The sequence below is a fragment of the Crocodylus siamensis genome, chromosome 10 (genome assembly GCF_052110815.1).
Source record: "Crocodylus siamensis isolate JL-2025a chromosome 10, ASM5211081v1, whole genome shotgun sequence".
NCBI lineage: Eukaryota > Metazoa > Chordata > Crocodylia > Crocodylidae > Crocodylus > Crocodylus siamensis.
In genome coordinates this window covers 15,287,912-15,311,991 of record NC_143404.1, presented here as the reverse complement: position 1 = coordinate 15,311,991, position 24,080 = coordinate 15,287,912, and the positions used below count along the sequence as shown (strand labels likewise).

The following is a 24,080-nucleotide window of genomic DNA, read 5'->3' as shown; positions in this document are numbered from 1 at the left end:
ACAGGCCACTGACACTAGGGCTAGTGCCCATGTTTGTAGGGGTGGGGCAGCCAGACGACTGTGCCCGGGAAGGGGACATGGCCATGCTACCTGGTATGGTGTGGGGACCCCAGCCAAGGGCAGGGGGTGCCACGTCTCCCCTGCTCCTCCCTCCAGCCTGCGCTGGGGTTGAATGTACTCTGATGCTGCCTGCACAAGCTGGGGCCACCACAGCTGCTGCACTTCAGCCCAATTGGGATGGGGGCAGCTGGGAGCCCCCTCTGGCAGGGCTGTGGGGGCTGTGGTTTGAAAGTGAGGGGCACCAAGAGGGGTGGGGGACTCTGGGTCAGGAGTGTGGGGCACTGGCAGTGCCAGGGGGCTGCAGGTCAGGAGTGCAGGACACTAGCAGGGATGGGGGTGCTGCACATTGGTAGTGAGGGGCACCAGTATAGCCTGGGGTGTGGGGACTGTGGGCTGGGAGTGAGGGGCACCAGCAGGGCCATCGGGTTGTGGGCTGGGAGTGAAGGGCAGTGGCAGCGCCAGAGGGTTGTGGATCAGGGGTGAGGGGCACCGGTAGGGCTGGGGGTGAGGGAAGGGGCTGCAGCTTTATTTTTTTTTTTACATTTGATTTCTGAGGCAATAACATTTATTTACCATAACAGTTAGAAACTGCCCCACCATATCATATATACTTCATTTTTGGTGTCCTGTTTTTGGAACTGGAAATACGGTAACTATACCGTGTGCATACACCACTCCTGGGACATTTCTGGAAAAGCATAACTTTTCCAGGGGCAAATGCAACATCTGTTCCTAGCCAATGACAGCATCAACTACATTTCTTAGCAAAGCATCCAATGCTTTCACACTCTTCACTGTTAAAAAAACAGGAACCCTATTTCTACCTTCAACTTCCATCCATTGGCTCTTTTTATTTATTTTTTTACTTTTGCCACACACTGACATCATAATGTCTTTGCATAAATGTTGCTTGAGAACATCTTAAGCTTTTCTCATTGTCAATATAGCCAAAACTTATATCTGAGTCTTCAGAGATCCTGCAACCTATCTCATTAGCCTTCTTGTTTAGGACAGTGTCACTCCAGAATGCTGTAGCTTAAGGCCACTGTTCCCCGCCATTGTGTCAGATCCACGTTCCTTGGCTTTGGGACAGGGAGGGAAGGGAAGGCTGTGCGTTAAGTCTCACGTATCCCTTTGAAAACCTTTACTTCTCAGTGTAACCTTTCACAATTTACTTTGTCTACTCTGCTATCACCCTGGCTCTCAGATACCTTCCTCTCCTCTGCTGGGACTGCTGGTTGGCAGGCCCCTCTTGTCATTTCTCGCAGGTGTCTCCTTTCCCTTTAAATAGTTGGGAAAAAAAATTCTTAACATGCTTTCCGGTTTAAAAACACTACCGTACATTTTGAACACTTTATTGATGGCGCATCATACCACGGTCGTACAAATACAGTAATTATCGCACACACGGCAACACTGAGCAAGGCGCGGGGCCGCTTGGGAAAGGAAATATGGTGCCGACCCCCCTATTTCTGCGGCTTGGTATGGCCCAGCGCAGGGCATGACGGGACGTGTAGTGCAGCTGCCGCGCTGCCAGGAATGACACGTGGCTCAGCCGAGGGCCCATCGGCGCGGTGGCTGCTGGGAGTGGTAGTTTTGCAGCTCCAGGGCAGCTCGGCCGCGGGCTGATTTAGAGACACACTTCCCGTCAGGCCTTGTGGCGGTGGCCTGGTTCGTGGTTTGCTGCGGCGTGGAGGAGTCTCGGGAGGTGGCGGCATGGCGGTGAGCAGGGGCGTGGGGGCTGGAGCCGGCTTCCGACATCAGCTGCCTGCAGGTCTTGGGGGATTCACAGCCTCTGGCTTATGTCTGTATAAAAAGCCGGAGCTTGGGAAATCATATATATATATAAATAAAATTAATTAGTGTGTGTGGTTATATATCGTATATATGATTTTCTCCGTTTCATTGCCTGGCTGTGAAACAGAAGGAGCCAGTGGCCCAACCTTGCAATGAGTCTGGCAGGCTTTTGTTATATAAAGCTGGAAATACCTTATCCCTCTTTTGACAAGCGTCTATTGTAGCTGTGGGATGCTGGCAAGTAACTTGTCGCTATGGGGCACTACTGAGCAACGTTTGTACTAATAATGCTAGCAGGTCAGCTGTCATAGCTGAGGAGGGGAGTACTAATAATGCTTGCACGGCTCCTGTCGTAGCTGCGGAGGGGAGGACCACTGAGATTAGCGACACTAATGATGTTTACAGGTAACTTGTTGTTGGGCATGACCACTGAGTAATATTTAGAGGTCCACCCATATCAGTACCAATCCAACATGCAACCGATATAAGAGGAAAATTAACACTATTGGCTGTCAGCTTCTTTTGGCTGGTGTAGCCGATCATGTTCGCTGATAAATAATAACATAATAAGCCTTCTGGCCAGGGCCTCTGGATAAGTCCCACTGACTTATTCATAGGTTCATAGACATTAGAGCAGGGGCGGGCAATTATTTCAGGCAGAGGGCCACTTACTGAGTTTTGGCAAGCCATTGAGGGCCTTGTGATGGGCAGCCAGGGGCAGATAAATATTAATTTTCTACATTTTTAGGGGCCCTGGTGGGCCGCATTTTGCACACCCCTGTATTAGAGGCTGGAAGGGACCTTGTGAGATCACTGAGTCCAGCCCCCTGCCCAGAGCTGACCCGAGCAGGGCGCAGGGCCTGTGGCAAATCAGCCCATGAGGCCCCCCCCCGCTCTGATACTATGTGCCCTGGACCAAAGAAGCTGCTGCCGCCATTGAGAGCTGCAGCGTGGGCAGGGGGTAGTGAGCTGCTGGACCTAAGGCTGATGGTGGTGGCATGGAGTCGCTGCAGCCGCTCCACCCAGCTCCATGGGCCGCCCTGCAAAGAAGCATGGGGCCCAGGGCGGTTGTCCTGATTTGCCCCCATCTCAGGGATGGCCCCGAATTAGGCAGGAAGTCTGCTGGGGTCAAGTGACCCCTGCAAGATAAGCATCCAAATACCATGTGAATGGGTCTAGAGTAGGTGCTTGCACCACCTCTGTGGGGAGTCTGTTTCAGACCCTGGACACTTCTTCAAGTCCAACACTGTGAATGCTGTTTATTAGGACCTCTTAGCTGAGGAACTCATGATATAGGTACAGTTGGTCTGCAGTGTTCTTTTGCAGTTGTAGGAAGTATCAATTCAATTTAATGAATGGTGAAACTGAGGCCTGGTATGAATTGATTGGATTAATTTATGAATTGGGTTGAGAAATGAAGTTACATGACTTATCGTTGCTTGTTGAAACTACTAAATATCTCAGCTCTCTTTGGCCCAAGCTGTGTGTTAGTCGGTTGGGTGTTAGTAATGCAGTAGCTGACCAGATATACCGTATGTTGTAGCCATAATATGCTTACAATAGGCCTTTTATAGATTGAGAGTTACCATCCAACTTTCCATCTTAAAAAAAGTATTGGTGTCTCAATATTTTTGGCCTTATGATTAAGTCTTAGGGAGGGATACAGCTGTATGTGTGTGACTGCATAGTTCAAGTGAACATTTTAACACCTTTTACCCTTCTACCACAGTATTACATCCAGGTTAGGGCAGGGCAATAATGAACAATAACATTTTAAAATTGAATAGAAAACCAAAATTAGAAAAATGATATTGTAAGGTTAAGATTTTAGAATGGACAATTATTTTGGGCAGAGGGTTGTTTACCGAGTTTTGGCAAGCTGTTGAGGGCTGCATTTCCCTCTCTGGTGCAGGGAAGCAGGAACAGCTCCATGGTTCCAGGCCAGAAATCTCTGCTAGGCAGGGATTTCTGGATGGAGGGGGACATGGCTGGGCAGACCTTGCTGCTGGGTCCTGCCACCAGCTTCCTCTGGATCCTACTGCCCATGGCTCTTGTCATCTTTGACGTGCAGCTAGGAGCAAATAAATATTAATTTTCTAAATTTTTTAGGGGCCCCACAGGCTGGATAGAATGGCCTGGCAGGTCAAATCTGGACCCCAGGCTGTATTTTGCCCACCTCTGTTTTAGAATCAGTCAGCGTGCACTTATTACAAAATGTGAAAATCTCTTTTAGTTGGTTTGGAAACATGTTGGCAGTCTTGAATTAACTGTTAGAATTTGTCAACATTCAAATGATCCCATTTTGCTAGTGGTTTGTAATTCTGTACAGAATTCATGCTGGTGTTGATAAAGTATACTGCAAAATACTCCTAATGGTACCTTATCACTAGCATACTAATACTTTCTCAAATAATATGCATGGAAAGCTTCTCCACCTTTTAAAATGTATATAAAAGAAACCAACATTTAAAAAAAAATGAGATGCATGTCTGTTTAGAAGCACAAATTTAAAACACAGATTTTGCTTAAATTGGGAACAATGTATTTTGTATAAAATCAAGATATTTTATTTGGGAAGATGGGAGCGGAACAAGAGACTTGTTTAAAAATTTCTTAAACTTACTTTGAGGTATTATGGAAGCAGTATGGCATATTGACCTGGGGCCAATGCTGTAAGTTAGGAAAATTATGATGTCTACTGTCCAGAGTCACAAAACATAACAAGTCATACATTCCTGTTTACAAACCTGGAAACTTTAGGTAATGGTGCCTACTTCATTAATAGCTAGGTTAGGTTTAATTTATTTTTGTCAAGTACTCTGAAAATATGTGGCATTATGAAAATCTAAAACACTTTTCTGCATTCACATATACTGGGTGATATAAATTAAAACTTTAAAATCTTATTTTTATATATACTTATATATAAACTCTTCAGTAGACGGCAGATTGCCTCAGAGTAAGGAGTGGAATCTGGTTTTATGGTGCCAGTGTCCAATTACATGACCAGTTCATTCTGATGCCACTCTGTGACATATATTACGTTTCTGCTCTTGTTAGCCAAGCAAGTACCTAACTAGATTTTTCTTTCTCCTCCTGTGTTGCATAGGAACGGAAAGGTACGGCAAAAGTAGACTTTCTGAAGAAAATTGAAAAAGAAATCCAGCGCAAGTGGGATGATGAACGAGTGTTTGAGTTTAATGTGTCTGATCTGGGGAGCCAGAGAAGGTAACTTTTTTAAAGTTTCTAAACAGAGCTGATTGCAACTTCTTACGTTACATTAAAAACTTCTGGTGGAAAATTGCACAGTATTTTTCTGCTTTCCAGAACTCTTGGTGTTCTGTAATATTTTGTTGCTGTTTCTGCATTTTGTTATCATCTCCGTAGTTGACAACATTTAAACAATGGTACCTGTGTGTTAACTGACATTTCATTTTGTTGCTTCCACCTCCTTTGTAACAGCAAAATCATCTGAGGTCTTCCTGTGAACTAGGTGACTTCCAAACTCTTTGGTACTTAGGAGGATTTGTTAGATTTAAAATTTTGGCTTCTGTTATCCCTGGTCCACACTTCCTACACAATTATTCCCAGAATTGGGTAACAGCTAGTGACCAAAAGGAACAAACTAACTTTAGTAACTGCTGTTTAATGGAAAATATTTTGTGATTTGTTTATGATTAGGTTATATCATCTGTTTTTCCTTCTGTAATACAGAAAAGAAAAAGTTTGAACTCTCTTATTTTTTGCAATATTATTATCAGTTATACCATGTTCATCTAGCAATAGACCAAGGCAATTATCAAGATTCAAGTTGTTCTTAATACATTTAGACAATAAAAGAAGGACAATACATTGGCCTGATTTTTTATTTTTTTCCACTCTGGGCTTTGATTTCTGTCCTTTATTGCTTTCCTCATCAGTTCTTGTTATCACAGCTACTAATTTACATTCATTCCTGTCAGTTTTTTATCCCCCGTTTATTGACTTTTTTTTAAAATACATGCTTGTATTCCCTCTGTTAAGTTCATTCTTTTGCTCGTTCTTTCGTTCTTGATTTTTAGATTTCAGAGTAGGACGTATTAGCTAATACTGTTAAGTAATTCTTAGTTATTCTCAACTTCTGTATAGATACTTTGTCTGGGTGATTTGTCTTGTTTGTTTAAGCTTTGTGAAATTAGCTATTTTAAAGTCTCAAGTATGTATATTGGTGGTTTGGGATCTCTGCATGTGTTACATGCAGACAGAATAAGAAAGTCATGCACCAAAGTGATTATTCTGTGATCAGTTCCTGCTTATTAAGATGTAATTCCTCGGTGTTTGATGTAATGCTTCTTGAATTAATTGAGAGAGCATCTCAGTTACCTTGGTTGCAGGCCATTAAGAGCTATGAAGAGGGTAACTAATAATACACACCTTTAATTATCAGAAAGATGTGAACAGAGGGAATTTGTGGCTCTGAAGTTTGTTTTTGTTGATGCTTTGTCGATTATGTTATCTTTCTGTTTGTTTAAATCTTCTGTTCAAAAGCTCATGATATGTCCAGACATTGTAAGGGCAACAGATAACTGATTTGCAAATTGGAAGGTGGGTGGCCACATTCTGCATTACAGAAGAGTTTGGAAGATGTTCAAACCCATCTTTAAGCAACAATAACCTGTTAGTGATTGTTTTCTAAACAACTGTACTTTCTTAGATTTTCATACAGGTAGTGCTGATAGTTAACAGCTTCTTCTGCCTAACCTTTAGCATGTTGTTAATGAATAAATTTCAGATATGTTGTTTGCATAATAATGAAGACATTTATTTTGTTGCAAGTGTGAGTCTGCTGTAATGAAATATACTTTTTCATTTAATAGGCTAAGTTAAACAAAATGTCTCTCTTTAAAAACTAGTTCTAGGGCTTTTTAAGTATCTCCTTTTTAATCTTCTTTCAGCAAAGGGAAGTACTTTGTCACCTTTCCATACCCATATATGAATGGTCGCCTTCATCTAGGACACACGTTTTCCTTATCTAAATGTGAGGTAAGACTTTTTCCCTTTTCTAAAAAAAGCCACCTCAGAACAAGTATTATTGTTAGATATTAGCCCTTAGGCCTTCCTTATTCTTTTGGCTCAGTAGTGATAAAGTGTTAGGATGTAAACTTTCTACTTTTGTTCCATTTTACATGAGACTAGAGAGGTTAAGATAGAAATATTTTGCTCCTGGTGATACTATTCCCAACAGACTGAAACTTTGATTTGAAAAATAGGATTGTTTTGGGATTCCTTCTTACTCTGACTTCAAATTCCACATTATTTTAGCAACTTTGTCTAACAGTTTTATGAGGGAAACTCAACACATCTTCCTTTTGTGTGAACTGTAGTACTGGTTAAATGGAAACAGCCATTTGTGCACAGAATCACTTCTCTGCATAGGTAGTTTTTTATAAACTTGCTTATATCCAAAAGAGGCCGTTTGCTGAAATTCAGGACATTGTTATATTCCTGGAGAACTAGTATGACTAGAAATTGGTTTACGTTAGCTTTCATAACAGCAGCTGCTAAAATCACGTGGGATTTGATGGAGCATAGGATGAGTGTCATTGTAATTGTAATATAGCATTTAAGGGAATGTTTGTGACTTACTGTGGTATTGCAGAAAGACCTATAAAGTGTAGAATGCCATCATTAGCTATCAGATGTGTGTCCTAATATTGCTGTTTCTCTTCATATAGGAAACCTGAAGTAAAAACAGTTTCTTGAGGCTTAGCAGCCAGTCAGTAGCAGAGCTGGGAGTAGGACAGAATTTTTTTAAGCCTTTGCTAAAATTAGTATTTAATGCTTTGTGTATTTTTTATAATTTTGTCTGCAGAATTATTTGTTGTCTTTTCTCTACTTACTGAAGAGTTAACTTATTCAAGTGCCTGTTGTAGTGTTTTGCAGTCATTGATTCATATGTGTCTCTTCACTTTGTAGTTTGCAGTTGGGTATCAGAGACTAAAAGGAAAGAATTGCCTGTTCCCCTTTGGTCTGCATTGCACTGGCATGCCCATTAAGGTAAGACTGCACTGAACTGCTGGCGTCTCTTCAGATCAGTTATTTATTTTAAGGGATGTTTTTGGTTATCTCTACATTTCCTGTTCAGTCAGATGACACAATACTTTAAAGAACTCATAGATTTAGTTTGATTAAAATCTGCCAATCATTTAGTTTTACAGTAGAAAAACATAGCTGTACTTAAATTGAGTAATATATCTTGGAAGCTAACAGCCTCTTCTCAAATCAAGGTTTAAATCAAATCCCATCAAGACTTTCTTGTTGTACACATGCAAGTAATCAATGTGTGACAATACTGACAGAATGTAGGATTTACAAGATTTAGGGTGAAAGAGAAAGTTTCTAGGATGATGATGGGATTAGATTTTTAAATAGGGTAATTCTGCCTTGTATGTATGGGATTGAATTGATTGGCAAAAGAGACGAAGAGAAACCCTTATTCTCCAAGGCCTGTACACAGGGATCTGGCGGGGGATATCCTTCTGCTATCTTATTGACAATTTATCTGTTCAGCTAATGGCTTTTAATAGCTTCAGCCAATTTGGGTCCCACTGTGGTAGGCACTGTACAACCTTTAAATAACTCCACCTTCAGGAGATTATTTGGAGCTGTCCTGAGGGCCTCACATTGGCTTTTTCTGTCTATATTTTTATGTGCTATAGGAAATGTTAGCTCAAAAGGTGCAACTGGTATCTATGGTTCTTTCTCATTGTGCAAAGTCTTGGGAGTTTCACAGCTGCAGTAGAAAAGGAGATATAAAGTCCATACCTGGTATGATGAAGGTCACAGTGTATTCTTTGAAATAAAATAAATATTTGTTGTCAAATCAGTCACTCATAATTGCTCTGACTTCAGCTCCTGACCAGTTAGGATGGGTTACCAATGTCTCTTTGTTTAGGCCTGTGCAGACAAGCTGAAAAGGGAAATGGAATTGTATGGCTGCCCTCCTGAGTTCCCTGATGAAGAGGAGGAAGAGGAAGAAGCTTCTGTTAAGAAAGAGGAGGAAATAGTCATTAAAGACAAAGCAAAAGGCAAAAAGGTAGAGGTTTTAAACCAAGTCTTTTACAAAGTTTGGATTTGCAACTTAAGCTTCTAAATACATATTAGGTACCTTGTCATATGTACAGTTGTTTAAAATGATTTTTCTACATTAGTGTCATACCTTAGGGCTTTGAAAAGATGTTTTTGGAAGATTCCAAACAACTCATTTCAGTCCAAAAAATCTAACAGCAAGCTCTCATGGACTGTTTAGTCTTCAGAGAGAAATGAAGTTGGACTTTTGTGCTTCGAGTGTTGAAGATTACACTGGACAAATAAGTGAAGACCATGTTGTAGGAAACCATACTTTGTTGTCAGTGGGATGGATTAGATGGCCTTAATAGTATTTCCATTTCCAAATTTTTATATTCCCTTTGGGTTTTAATTGGAAAAGAAGAACCTGACCGACGTATTAAGGGTGTAGACAAATGTGTGTTTGGAACCTAAGGGGAGCTTGCGGTAGCTGTTACATTGGAACTATTATGTGTGCATGGATCTGTAGTGATGAAAGTAAGTTACATCGCCCTACCTTGGACTCTGGATGAAACAGCTTTCAATTTGGGAGCAGATTTGCAATGCTTATATTGTTGTAGATTCATGGGAATGTAATAACGCTGTCCTGAGCAGCAGCAGTTTCTTTCCCTCTCTCTCTTCACTTTGAAACTGCCCCGTGTATGTCCATACCCTAAGTAAAACCATATTAAAAAACTTCGCTTATAAAACCAACTATTTGATGGGATTTTGTGGATTTGAAAAGGATCCAGAAGTAGGAAGGGAGGAGGAAACTCATAAGTCTTAAAGGATTAATTTTTTTAACACCCTCTTCCCCTTTTTAATGGCATCTTAGAGGAGCAGGTACATCTTGCAAGAGGTGCATTTGTTAATCTAGATCAGTCCTCCTCCTTCCTTCCACAAGTCCTGTGCCGAATGAACTTCTGTGGAGAAATGAATTTCTGATTAACTTCCAGCTATTGTCCTTAATATATATGAACAGGAATAAAAGTGATTGTAAGTTGGTCACAAAGATATAATGCAGCATAACTTACCCCTTTGCTCAAATAATACCCTTTTACTAGACCAACACCTTTCTGCACAAGTCACTGCTTGCCATCTAGATGGTGTTCACTGTTCTCTGATTGTGTTTAGACTCATCTGAAACTTGTTGTCATAGCTTCTTCACATTAGAGTGATGTTAGCTAGAAGTGCAGTCTTACCTATGCAATGGCTGCATCTACATGAGATGCTGACTGCGCAGTTGTTACTGCAGTCATTTAGTACTTGTTTACACAAATACTTGTATATGCAAGTACTAAATGACTGCACAGTAACTGGAGCCACTACACAATAGTATCGCTGAACAGCTTTTTTGTGATGCTGACTGCAAAGTAGCCCGGGACTACTGTGCACTAACGTTGCATCACATTCCTGCCACACGACACTACTGCGCATGAGTCACGGGCTACTACTGTGTAGTCAGCGTCTCGTGTAGATGTGGCCAGTGTCTCCTTACTCACTTAGAGAGAGGCCACCAGACTCTTGGTGATAGTTTGCATATTTGGACTGGGAACCTGTTGTATTAACATGAAATGGAGGAGATAAAGCAAGATTCATTGGAATGTTTTATTTGTCTTTTTAGAGTAAAGCTGCAGCCAAGACTGGCTCTTCTAAATACCAGTGGGGGATTATGAAGTCTTTGGGTCTCTCTGATGAAGAGGTGGTGCATTTTTCTGAGGCTCAACATTGGCTTGATTACTTCCCACCTCTTGCTATCCAGGACCTGAAGAGCATGGGGTTGAAGGTATCTAATGAGATATGAATGCTTTTCTTATTGATATTACTAAATTAATAGTGAGGTTGCTTCTCTCCTTGATGTCTGAACCATTACAGTAATAAAATAATAATCCTTGCAGCATACAAAAGTGCTGTTAATTAAGCCTCATAATACCCTTGTATGATCAGCAAATGTTATCTCCATTTTACAGAGAAGACGCATAGATTACATGACATGCCCATGATTTTATAGAAAAACAAGACTAGAATACTAAATATATTCTTCTTTAGCTAACATTCATAGAGCTTAATGCACAATGAAAGGGGATCCCACCATTAAATACTGTAGTGATTAATTTATTTTAAAAATAAATAGGACTGTGATACTGCCACATAAATAAAACTGTGATACAGGTGAAACTCCTAAAAAGTCAGAAGGCACTGAAATCTAACTTCTGAATATAGCAGCCCAATGCTAATGTGTGTGTAAAGACTCAGGCTTTTGCAAAACTGTCATACTGCTAATCGTGCCCTAAGGAAGTTCTTATTTCACAGTTATCCCTGCAGTCATTTCCACCTCATACAGCAAACTCTCAATGTCACGTTGTTTTGTAACTATGAAATGTCTTCATGTTTTTGGTTCTTGGCATCTAGAGTTATTTGATAATGTAAGAAATAGGTGGGTACTGTCCAGTTCTCCCCAACTTCTTACTGGTTTAAGTGCAGCCCAAAGTCACTAGATTAAACAGAGTCAACATCTAGCGATGTTCGCACATACAGCAGTTAGGACCTCAGATTTCTGAGGTTGTGTCTGAAAGAGCAGATTGTGATTGAATGAATCTTGTGTATATGTGCATCAAACAATCAGGTCGTTTGTACTCTTTTTATGAAGTAAGCATTTTATAGGGTTTTAATGAAATAAATATTTATGGTGTTGGCAGGGCTTCCTGGAATATACTTACCTGTTACTTGGGTGTCTCTTTAGGTGGATTGGAGGCGTTCTTTCATTACTACTGATATTAACCCTTATTATGACTCATTTGTACGGTGGCAATATTTACAGCTGAAGGAAAGAAATAAAATTAAGTTTGGGAAGCGGTAAGTGCAGTCTTACATTACAAAAATATTTTTTTTCTGTGCTGTTCCTTAGAAACTTGGCAGTAATATTCTCTCTCTGACCTAACAATATTCAGTGTATAACTTGTTTTGAGGTTATTTGTGCAAGTTCTGTGCTGGCAAATGACCCATCTGACCATGTGGCTGCTGTGATTGAAAAGTTTGCCAGAGTGAGTCTTCAAACTTCAGTTGAGCTTTCCAGGAGCCTTCAGTATTGACCTGCACTCCCTTTCGTTGACTTGCATGTTACAACTTTTCTTTGATAGTAGTAAAATGTTTGGCCATAGTTGAGCAGTACTGAAAGTGAAGTTCTTTCGATGGGTACCTCGTCCTCTTTGCCTGCGGATTGTTCTACTTGCCACTAAATATTTTATTGCATTTCCTAGATACACAATTTATTCTCCAAAAGATGGACAGCCTTGCATGGATCATGACAGACAAACTGGGGAGGTAATGCTATTTTGGGGTTTTTGTTTTTTTGTTTTCTTAAATGGATTCTGAATATCTGTTGTCTTTTTAAAAAAAAATCAATTAAAAAGCATGGCGTATATTGAAACTAGTGACTGTTAGATGTCAATATCAAAATACTGGTATAAGTAAACACTGTGCATTTTTGTGCACAACACAAACTTTTTCTATATATTTAAGCTTTCCATATATTAATGACATAAAATCAGTTAAGTCAGTCAAGCCAGTTTTCCCTCTGATTGTCTGGCACCTTGTGTCAACACTTCCAGTAGAGTGATTCTAACCTTGTTGAAGCGACTGTATAGATTCAACATAATGGCTTCCTTGAAATCTTTGATAAGTAAAAATAAAACAGGACCCAGTCTTATAGTGTGCATGCTGCTGAACTGCTGCTTATGTTAATGGAACTATATCTTACTTAAACTCTAGTGTTAGATCCTTAAAATTAGTGTCTGAATTATGCTGCTGCAGAATGTAGAACTGTTCTTTGATCAGGTTTCTTATACTGATTACTGCTTTGTGTGTGTAAATCTTAGGGTGTTGGACCTCAAGAATACACCCTAATAAAAATGAAAGTGCTAGAACCTTACCCTGTGAAACTTAGGTAAGTATTGGATCCATAGACTCTTAAAGCCAGATAAAACAATTAGATCAATAGTCTGACCTCCTGTTTAACACGTAACAGAAATTTTTGTCTAGTTATATTATTGGGTAAAATATAGGCGTATGTTTGAAAAGCATCTTCTCTCTTTTAATTGGATGATAGAAACTTGCCAAGTGTTTCAAAAGTCACTTTTGGTAGACTTTCTTGAAATTTCAGATTGATAGTGCATGTGTGTATACATGTTAAAACATAAACGTGAAATAAATATTGAAGATCATTTTCTTGCTCTGTATTTTTCAACCCCTAAATTTTCTTTCTTACAAATGTTGATATCACAACTCAGATTTAAAGTACTTCTATGAAGGTGATATTTTCATTGTACATGAGCGCGCACCTCAGAGTTCTGTTTCAGACTGTCATACATTTATGATTCTATTCCTCTTGACTAATAGAGTAGCCTTTTGTAGGAAAGGAAAAAGTACTTTGGTCAAGATTTTCAAAAGTGAAAAGTGATTGATGGTGTCTGACTTGAGATACCCTGAGATTTCATAAAGTCCTGAACGTCTGGGAAGCTAAAAATTGAGCACCCAGTATTGGTAACCACTTCGAAAATATTGGTTAGCACAGTGGAGCTCAACCTTTTGGCCATGTGGGCCAGATGAATGGTGCAGGGCCCATCTACAGGTTGGATCAGGCCCTGGGGCCTGACACAACCATTTCCCTGCCCCACACATGGATCCCAGAGGCCTGGTGCCACACCTTCCCATCCCTGCGTGCTGTGCTCAGGCACCCCATCTAGTGTGCAGGGCGTGGGGCTCCCCATGGGTCTGGAGATTTGGTTGCAGGAGAGTGGTGGGCCAGATGACAAAGCATTGTGGTCCAAAGGTTGAGCACCCTGGGTTTGCGCATTGGTTAGCACGTTTGCTGTTCCATAATAAGACAAAATCTAATATTTAGTGAATGAAAAAGCCTAAGAGGTCATTCAGTTTGATCTGTTAATGAACATTCCTTACAGCAGTGGTTCTCAATCTTTTTGCCGTCCCCCCCCGACCTGCAGCACCCTGGCTCTGCCGGAGCCCCTGACTCCTGACCTGCAGTCCTTCCGCAACCCTCTGACCCTGCTGGTGCCTCTCACTCTGGACCCACAGCAGGGTGTGGGAGAGGGCATGGCCCGGCTGCCCCCATTCCCACTGGGCTGCCCATGCTGCCCCCCACTCTGCCAGTGACAGGAGGAGGTGAGGGCATCGTGTTCCCTCCCACCCAGTCCGTTACTCTTCCCATGGCTGGCATGGGGATCCCAGTGACGGTGACAGTGAGTCTCACTGCCACACTCCGCCCTCCTGCTGGCTGATTCGGCCAGGCTGCAGCCCTGTGCCTACTGTGGGTGCAGAAATTGAGGGGTGGGGAGGAGAGGGGGGCACATGCCACCCGCCACCTCGTACTCCCCTGACATGTTGCCTGTGTTCCTTCCCCCCAACTTACATGCAGGGAGTTGCTCTCCACCACTTCCTGGCTGCCACGTGCTTGTGTGCATACATACACACGCATGTGGTGATCCTGCCATATCAGCCTCCTCCTGTTCCCCGTAGCCCTTTGCAGGCTGTAACACTGCCAGCCTGCAAGCAGAAGCCCATGGTTCCTGAGGTTTTTCTCCTTTAAAGGAGAAAATCCACATTTTTCTGTGAACCTGGCAGGAGGCTCAGCCTGGGCGTGGACTGCCCAGCTCAGAGATGACTGAAACCTGCTTGTGGCCCCCCGGGAGGCTGCACACGCCCAGTTGAGGATTGCTTTAAAATGTACTTTAGTTTAAGAGTAGTAAGATTCTGTGGTACCCCAAATCTCTTTATTTTTAACCTCTGTGCACTAACTTTTATTTCAGTGGCCTTAAAGGAAAAAATATCTTCTTGGTGGCTGCAACTCTCAGACCAGAGACCATGTTTGGACAGACCAACTGTTGGGTTCATCCAGATATGAAGTACATTGGCTTTGAGACTGTGAATGGGGATATTTTTATTTGCACCCAAAGGGCTGCTAGGAACATGTCTTACCAGGGCTTTACAAAAGATAATGGAGTGGTACCTGTTGTCAAGGAGCTCATGGGAGAGGTGAGCATCCTGTAGCATAGTTTTCAAATTCATGAACTCCTGTTAGAGTTATATTTGCATAGAAGAAGGCAAAACTTGGTTACGCATTGATCTAATAGAAACTTTGAGATTTTAAGTGACCAAATGAAGTATGGCTTTGCTACTATTCTTTTTTCAGGAGACTAGACTCATAGAATCAATGAGTCGGAAGGGACCTAGACAGATCGAGTCCGACCCCCTGCCATGGGCAGGAAGGAGCACTGAGGGGTGGGAGGGGTCGTAAGACCCCAGCCAGGTGCCTGTCCAGTCTTCTCCTTGAAGATTTCCAGGGAAGGTGAGAGCACCACCTCTCTGGGAAGCCTATTCCAGGCTCTGGCCACCCTTACAGTGAAGTAGTTCTTCCTAATATCTAACCTAAACCTATCCTCCCTCAGCTTGTGGCCATTGTTCCTGGTGACTCCAAGGGGGGCCCTGGTGAACAGACTTTCCCTGAGTCCCTGCTGCTGGCCCCTGATAAGGTTGTAGGCAGCCACAAGATCCCCCCTCAGTCTCCTCTTGTGGGGACTGAAGAGATTCAGGTCCCTCAGCCTCTCCTCATAGGGCTGCCCATGGAGGCCCTCAACCATACAAGTGGCCTCCTCTGAACCCTCTCCAGGTTCTCCACGTCCCTTTTGAAGTGCGGCGCCCAGAACTGGACACAGGACTCCAGCTGCGGCCTGACCAGCACCACATAGAGGGGGAGTAAGACCTCTCTGGACCTGTTAGTGATGCCCCTGTTGATGCATGACAGGGTGCGGTTGGCTCTGCTTATTGCTTCATCGCATTGGCGACTCATTCATCCTGGAGTCAATCCTGACTCCAAGATCCCTCTCTGCCTCTGTGCTGCCGAGAGGGGCAGCCCCTAACCTATAACCATAATGCTGGTTCCCTCTCCCTAGGTGCAGCACTCTGCACTTGTCCTTGTTGAACCGCATCCTGTTCAGATCTGCCCACTTCTCTAACCTATCCAGGTCTGCCTGGATGCGGTCCCTGCCTGCTGGTGTGTTCACTTTACCCCACAGCTTGGTGTCATCAGCGAACTTGAACAGGGTGCTCTCCACACCCTCGTCCAGGTCGCTAATGAAGATGTTGAAGAGCACCAGCCCAAGGACTGAGCCTGGGGGACTCTGCTGCCCACACCTTTCCAGGTCAACATCAACCCATCCACCACCACCCTCTGGGTGTGCCCCAGGAGCCAGTTTGCCACCCATGTGACTGTACATTTGTCAGTGCCGCAGTCCCTCAGCTTGCCCACCAGAATTGGGTGGGACACTGTGTCGAAGGCCTTCTAGAAGTTCAAGAAGATGACATCGACTTCCTCCTTCACATCTAAGCTCTTTGTTACCTGGTCATAGAAAGAGACCAGGTTAGGCAGGATCGGCCTTGAACAAACCCGTGTTGGTCACCCCTCAACATCACTTCCCCTGCAGGGCTCTCACAAATGTGGTCCTTGATAATTTTTTCAAAGACCTTCCCCAGGATAGAAGTGAGGCTGACTGGCCTGTAGTTGTCAGGCTTTTCCTTCCTCCCTTTCTTGAAAATAGGGACCACACTGGCCCTTTTCCAGTCCTCAGGGACTTGGCCCGAGCACCAGGAGTCCTCAAACAGCCATGCCAATGACACCAGCCAATTCCCTCAGCACCCATGGATGAAGGAACTAAACAGCTTCATTAATCTGTAGTGAAGTATATTAATTAATTTTACTAGATGGTTAATGGCTCAGAGTTTGTGGGGCTGGTATATGAAACAGTGAGCACATCTGCCCGAGACAACTAAGTGCACAGTAGAGCTAGTCTACTGTGCATTGGCATCACTAAAAAGGTGTGCGCTGGTGCTTCTGCATAGTAGTGCTGGTTACTGCACATTTGAGTTAGTACCTGTTATTACAACTTAATGCACAGTAACTACTGTTAATGGGAAGGAAGGGAAGGAGTGAGCTAACCAAAGGGAATTAAATTCAAGATGTAAATATTTTCTGTTAAAGTACATAGTCCTTCTCTGTGTATGCAGATAGCTGCTGTTTCCTGTGCTTAATGCTTCAGAATACATGGGCTGGGTGTTCAGCATCATTAATTTTACAAGTTTAGAATAAAAATGCTGACACACTGACTTTTATCCATCATGATAATGTATTGCATGCAGCATTTTACGCCAGTGGACTTGCACCCACTTAAACTTTTTTCTGTCTTTTCTGACACTTCTTCATATAAAGTGCAAAGTGTGTTGTCCTCTACCCCACTTCTTTGTACATAAAATCCTTAGAAATCTATTCATTCCTTTGTCAGTTCAGGAATGGTCTTGACAAGATTTTTAAAAAATTTTTTTGTTTTGTTTCAGTGTTTATATTCTTCAGGTATTTAGAAACAGTCACTTTTCCAGTTGGTTACTTCTCCATCTTTCTACCCTTCAGTGATTTTTTTTTTTTTTTTTTGTTCCTTCTTCTGAATTCCTTCCAGCTTGTTATCTTATTTGTTGTCAGTTTCTAGTAGTTAATGGCATAGTTCGTGTACTGCTTCACGGAGGCTAAATCTACACAAGCAGCAGACTGTGCAGTTATTTAGTATTTGCATAACCAAGTACTAAAGTAACCACGTACTAAAACATGGTATTATTATAACCAAGTACTAACTAAGTAGCATCCCTACACAGTTTTTTTTTTCTGATGCTACTGTTCAGTAGCTCATTACTACTGCTCAGTAGCATCGTGTCACTGTTAGTGCCCCCGCAATGCTCCTGCACAGTAGCAACACGCTACTGCACAGTAGGATTTTGCATAAACATGGCCAGTGTGACTGGATGGTGTCTAAGTACTCTGCTTAAAAATAGTTTTGCATTTTATATTGGGTTTTGACCTTAATTTTGTCTACTTACAGTATGTAAGGAGGGTCAGGTGGATGTAGAACATTAGCCAGCAGATTACAGTAAGCCAAGCAAACATAGTGTTCCTCTTTCTAAAACTGTCCCTCTCTTTTGCTCAGGAATTTCTTGGAGCTGCACTTTCTGCCCCTTTAACTTCCTACAAAGTTATCTATGCTCTTCCTATGCTCACCATTAAAGAAGATAAAGGTAATGTTTTGTCATCATGATTTTATTTATTATAGCATGCTTTTTGTTTATATTTGCTTATCTTTTTAATCATCTTTTTGGCAAGGTACTGGAGTGGTCACAAGTGTCCCCTCTGATGCTCCTGATGATATTGCAGCCTTGAGGGATTTGAAGAAAAAACAGGTTAACCTCTTATTCAGATCACTATTGTCCATTTTCTTCTAACTGCATCAAGTGACAAAAATGAAAAAAAACACAACTACATTGTCAACTAGGGAAATGCTTCTAAACTTGGGTCTAACTGAGCATACAGCTTTTTAAACTGTAGCTTCAATTCAAATAAGAAAAAAAGATGAAACTTTCATCTTGGATCTTTTCATATGGCCTCTGGAAAGGTTTCCATGCCAGAAACTCACCACTTTTACAGACTACACGTTTATAGAGCACAAGTTTTAGTGAACCCAAGTTCACTTCATCAGATGCTGTGAAAGAAAAGCTGTGCTCTCAGTACCTGTGAGGTCAGTTTTTCCTCATTTGGGGAAATTGTAATGTCCAGATATTGTGAGATTTTTTTTGGCCCCCCTGGAAGTCAGTGGCTAATAAGGGATGTAACCCTGTTTCTTTACACCTCCAGTTCTGGGGAAATCATTCAGTTCTGGACAACTAGTGTTGTATCATGTATGTACTGTGGAACAGTTGTGTGTTGTTTCTGAAAAATTCATCTTCATGCATGGAATAATATTTAATGAAAATGAGCTAATAAATAAAAAAAAAAAAAGTTGTATGATCGTTTCCCCTTAATTTCTTTTTCTATAGGCCCTAAGGGGGAAGTATGGCATTAAAGATGAAATGGTTTTGCCGTTTGAGCCGGTGAGTATCGCAAGTATGTGTGTCAAACACGCAAAGCTTTATTTGCTTAAATTAGGGACCTGCATATCTTTCAGTTTTTTGTTATATGACACTTCAGATCTTTTAACTAAAAAGTTTAAAACAAACTTATTTTTATGTCGGTACTATAGTTGTGAAAGTTTAGTTAGAATAACAAATCTTAGTTGGACCCACTATACCATGTTTTTAAAGGAAGAAAAAAAGCCTTTACTTTTTTAATGCAAAATGCAGTTTTTGTAGTAAATGTTACTTCATGGCTGTAGTTTAGTATTTGAGTCCTTATTCATTGATTCAAGCTTCATGACACTGAACTTAAGAGGATTTTATTTGCCCTATAGACTAGGTTATAGTTTTGTAATTCCCCTTGTGTATGTAACTTATGTGCCTGAATCAATGTATTTTGTCTTCAGAATATGGACTGTACCCAAATTGTATTGCATAGGATCAGCATTGCTTCTGCTCCCCTCTCATTAGTTTCTCATTGCTACTTATCAATTTTTAAAGCTGTTGTTGCTTTTGGAAGACATGTTGCGACTCACTCTGGGGAGTGCCAGAAATGCCTGACATGCTTAGCGGCACTGCACTGAAATTTTGTAAAGTCCTGCCAAATTTGATTAGCAGTAAACCCCAGGAAGCAGCGTGCAGCTTTATAGTAATATTTGAATGTTTACTGTTTTATAATGTCTACAGCTATTCTCCCTTAGTATACTTATACTGTGTCTAAGAATATATGAGCATTAAAGTTCATAGAAATTTAAAAGTTACATGTCTTCACACAAGTAAAAAAAAGAGTTGTCTCTCTCCTTCCTCTCCATATCTCTAGTTTAAATTTCCCTGTCAGCCTGCAGACTATGAATAAGGAAAAAAAAAAGTTTTTGGCTTTGCGTATTCTTCAGTGTAACATTTCCAGGTGCAGTCTGTGAATTTGGCAAGACATTCCCCTGTAGGATCCTTGCTGTGTTTATACAATGTGAAATGAGTTCCTGACACTGTTGTGCTCTTCCCAGGTGCCTATCATCGAAATCCCAGGCTATGGCAGTCTTTCTGCTCCATTGGTCTGTGATGAGCTGAAAATCCAGAGCCAGAATGACAGAGAGAAACTTACTGAGGCCAAGGAGAGAGTGTATCTGAAAGGATTTTATGAGGGAGTAAGTAACAAGTTAGGTTTTCCCAAGTGATATTAGATAGTTTCATACACTAAAGCTGATAAAGAATAGGCTTACAAAAACTGTATGGTGGGGGTTTTGGGGAGGGGAGGAGTCCCTATGGTTATTTTTCCCAGGCCCACATTCTAGTGATCTTCTTTGAAGTTGCTGGGCAGAATGCCGGGTCACAATTGAGAGGTTGGCTATATGTCCACCAAGATGAGTTTGGTAATATTATGACCGAGTGGATGACTGGATAGCTTTCTGTTGAAACTATATCAATCTCATTCCAACACTGATTTGTAGAGGCTGAAAGAAAATGATAGAAAGGGAAAATAACTCTTCTTATCTTGGTAATGGGTACTGTTATATTTTGTCCCAGGGCCTTCATAAGTAAATGACAATGACTCCAGCCACAAGTGTGGGGAAGAGTGCTGCCAGACTGGCAAGCACAAAATATATTGTGAACATAGAGTAAAACCATGCATGCATTGACAGTAGTAGATTCGACAGGAAATAACTTAAGATTTACAAGGGCAGATTCACATATCTCACAGGTACCACTTGAGTCGTCTTCAGCTTTTGGTCACCTACACTTCTTAGAATTCAAAGGGCCTGAACATGTAATATACTTTACCCCACTGTCTTTAGGGTAGCTGCTTACTATTACACTGTCTTAGGGAGCAGGTTAACAACTGGTTTGTCAATAGCAAATGGCTAGCTGAAATATCTCAGAGCACATGACATTTATTCTACTATAACTTGCCTTCCTGTGATAATTCTACACTGGATTCGTGTAAATTACAGTGGGAGAGGGCTGATTGTCACATGTCTGCTTTGCACGTACCTTGATGTAAAAACTGACTACTTCAGTATTAGAGGTCATGTCTCCAAGCTCAAAGATTAACTCTTTGTGCTAGTGCTGTTTATTTTTATCTAGACTTCTGTATTTACCCCTATGCACAGTGTAAAATATACAGCTAATTTAAGATAATTAAATGAAATTGCTCATGTAAAAGAGTTTCACCTTCCAATTGTTAAAGTACACCACAGGTTGCAGTACAAACAATACTTTAGCCTTGTAGTTGAAGAACTGATCGTTTTAACCTGGTTGAAACCTAATCTCTTTTTATAAAATGTAACTTCTTCAATGGACCCTTTGTTACAGATAATGTTGGTCGATGGGTTCAAGGGACAAAAAGTTCAAGATGTCAAGAAAGTTATTCAGAAGATGATGGTGGACAATGTATGTGGTAGTGTATATGTTGCTTTCCTGAATACTCTTCTTTCTCATAATAGGATAGTTGCTAGAAACAGTATACGGGCTTGTTTCTCCACTTTCTGGGAATGTTCTTGGGGGACAGGATAAAATGATGTTAAAATCAAGCGCTGTATTCCTGAATAAAGAGACTTTTTTTAACCGATGGATCAAGTAGAAATTGGTCCATGTTTCTTTTAAATCTTTCTGTTGATAAGCTTGTATGGCTGCATGTGTTTTTGATGTTGTCATATACTTTCAGGGTCACTACCACAGCCTATAAGTTCTATATTATCAGTCTGTTTCAGACCCACCCAGAAAAGAACATGTACATCTAGGAGGACGTAAGGATTTTGTGCAATATATTTTGAACTTGGTTAGGGACATTTTATTTAATCAATGTTTTAGCATCTGGGCACTAGTTTTTATACATGGTTTTAAATGATAAATTTAAAGCTATTGTATTTTGTGCTGCTTTGGCACCTTTTAACAGTGGATCTTCCCACAGTTGATAAAATGAACTAAGCCTCCTGGCTTTCTTGTTAGATTTAGGTAAATATTATTCACATTTTACAAATGCAGATTTTAGAGAGAAGCTGTATTGCCCAAGATCATTTCTAAATTTGTGGTAGAGCTGGGATTAGAATAGGGCTTGCTTTTTAATGGTAAATGTGGATAATTGTCAAAGCAGGTAGGTAGTCTAGATACCTGAGAATCCACTTCAGCCTCCTTTCACATAATGGCTATGCATTACCACTTCTTCAGAGAGATGACTATCCATTCCCTATATTTTAGGGTGAAGCAATGATTTATATGGAACCTGAGAAACAAGTTATATCTAGATCTGCAGATGAATGTGTGGTAGCTCTTTGTGACCAGTGGTGAGTGAAGTAAAATCATAAATAAACGGAGCCTCTCTGTTGTCCTTGTGTGAATTGAATTAATGCAATAATCATCTTATTTTAGGTATCTCGATTATGGTGAAATAAACTGGAAGAAGCAGGCATCTGAGTGCTTGACAAATCTAGAGACGTAAGTTACAGGAAAGAGATGGTTAATGTTGGTGGAGGGGTTAGTGGAGATGCTGACATTGTGAACCTGAAGATTAATGTAAACCATTCCTTACAGATACTGTGAAGAAACGAGAAGGAATTTTGAAGCTACTTTGGGTTGGTTGCAGGAACATGCTTGCTCAAGGACATACGGCTTAGGTAAGCTGGACAAAACTCTTCCCTAACTTAGTGCTTCATGTCATTGTTTGATCCTGAAAGATCATGAAGCTGAGCTGAAGTTTTAAATCTAATGCAGTATCTAATTGAAGGTAGTGTGGTAATTAGGCATTTTTGAAGATTGACGTCTGTTAACTTCACAAATGGGGTTCCTGGCTGGCATTTGGTGATGGTGCTTTTTGGTCTTTCTTGTAGGTACTCGTTTGCCTTGGGATGAGCACTGGCTCATAGAATCTCTCTCTGACTCTACCATCTACATGGCCTATTACACAGTAGCTCACCTGTTGCAAGGAGGGAACTTGCGTGGACAAGGAGAATCTCAGCTGGGCATCAGGTAGGCAGAGCAGATTGACAGGTCCTGGAATAATAGTTCAGCATTTTCTGTTTCCTTCTCCGCCGCCATTGTTGTCTCCAAAGGCAAAACTGCTAGATTGACTTTTTAGGTCTGTGATGAGGCTATTTATATGTACATAACACTGCAGATAAAAGAGCATTTAGCAAAATATGTTTGCCTTAAGGTAAACAGAAGAATGCAGGGGGGAAGGGTGGGTATGTTTGGAGGTGGCCCCTATAAGCGTAGCTTAGTGGTGTGAGTTTGTAGACAAACCACCTTTTACAAAAGCTGCTTGTTGGACCTACCTCAAAATGGCATCTGTAATACATTTTAGGAATTGACTGCCCTGATTTCACTATGCAAATAACTAGCCCTTGCTGAAAAGTTTCTTTGTAGCTGCTTACAGTGTTGGCAGATTGTAGCCAGTCTTTTCTGTATAACTGCTTATAGGGGACAATGGATAGAGAACCAGTCTTGTCCTTGGTCACAAGTTGATTTCTGCCGTGTGTTCAGTCACCTGAGAAATTGGGATTTTAACTTTGGTGCAGTTATTTTTTTGGGATTCATAGCTCTTTTTCCCTTTGAATCTGAAGGGCACTTAGTGCACCAAAAATGAGTTCAGTTTTGCTGTCTGTCTCATTTGGTCATGAAAGCAATTCTGTTCAGTTGTCATGAACTTACCAACTCTTACCTTTGATCCTGGTGCTCTGATTACGAGTGTTTTTAGTGAACTCAAGAGAGCATTTCCTCTACACGTAGGTGTTGGAGCTTGTCTTGTTTGATGCTGTAGCTAATTTGTAAAGCAGTTTCAAAGCAAAGATACTTTGAAAACAAAAATAATTTTAAAGCCTGGCAAGAATTTTATCTGGTTAAAGAAACACCCCTAATTGCATACAGGTTTACTGTTCTAGTGATGTCTGGAAATGAGCTTTGAAGTAAGCAGACTGTGAATCAACGTTTAGGTTCAGTATAACCTGCCAGCTGCAAATTACAGTTTCCATTACCTATTATATACTATATTTTATCCAAACTTGCAATGCACTTTACAAATATTTATGCTACATTGTCAGGTAAATAGTGGAGCTATAAGGATCATTTCACCCACTGCTTTAATGCAATGATCTTTGGCACCAAACAGCTTTTTCATAGCACCCTTCATTTACCTGTAG

General features: G+C 41.2%; 1 protein-coding gene across 1 annotated transcript in view; it reads left to right on the top strand.

Annotated features, from left to right (window-relative positions):
• Window positions 1-1,638: 1,638 nt before the first annotated feature.
• LARS1 (leucyl-tRNA synthetase 1) overlaps window positions 1,639-24,080 on the top strand; it is a 46,379-nt gene continuing 23,937 nt past the window's right edge. The window contains exons 1-19 of the mRNA XM_090020933.1: window positions 1,639-1,782; window positions 4,967-5,085; window positions 6,792-6,879; window positions 7,813-7,893; window positions 8,792-8,932; window positions 10,568-10,729; window positions 11,687-11,799; window positions 12,204-12,267; window positions 12,822-12,889; window positions 14,769-14,994; window positions 17,991-18,078; window positions 18,164-18,240; window positions 18,874-18,927; window positions 19,953-20,093; window positions 21,259-21,336; window positions 22,144-22,229; window positions 22,315-22,380; window positions 22,477-22,559; window positions 22,773-22,911. Coding sequence (XP_089877059.1) covers window positions 1,777-1,782; window positions 4,967-5,085; window positions 6,792-6,879; window positions 7,813-7,893; window positions 8,792-8,932; window positions 10,568-10,729; window positions 11,687-11,799; window positions 12,204-12,267; window positions 12,822-12,889; window positions 14,769-14,994; window positions 17,991-18,078; window positions 18,164-18,240; window positions 18,874-18,927; window positions 19,953-20,093; window positions 21,259-21,336; window positions 22,144-22,229; window positions 22,315-22,380; window positions 22,477-22,559; window positions 22,773-22,911 — 1,880 coding nt within the window. The 5' untranslated portion in view covers window positions 1,639-1,776. The remainder of the gene's footprint in view (window positions 1,783-4,966; window positions 5,086-6,791; window positions 6,880-7,812; window positions 7,894-8,791; window positions 8,933-10,567; window positions 10,730-11,686; window positions 11,800-12,203; window positions 12,268-12,821; window positions 12,890-14,768; window positions 14,995-17,990; window positions 18,079-18,163; window positions 18,241-18,873; window positions 18,928-19,952; window positions 20,094-21,258; window positions 21,337-22,143; window positions 22,230-22,314; window positions 22,381-22,476; window positions 22,560-22,772; window positions 22,912-24,080) is intronic.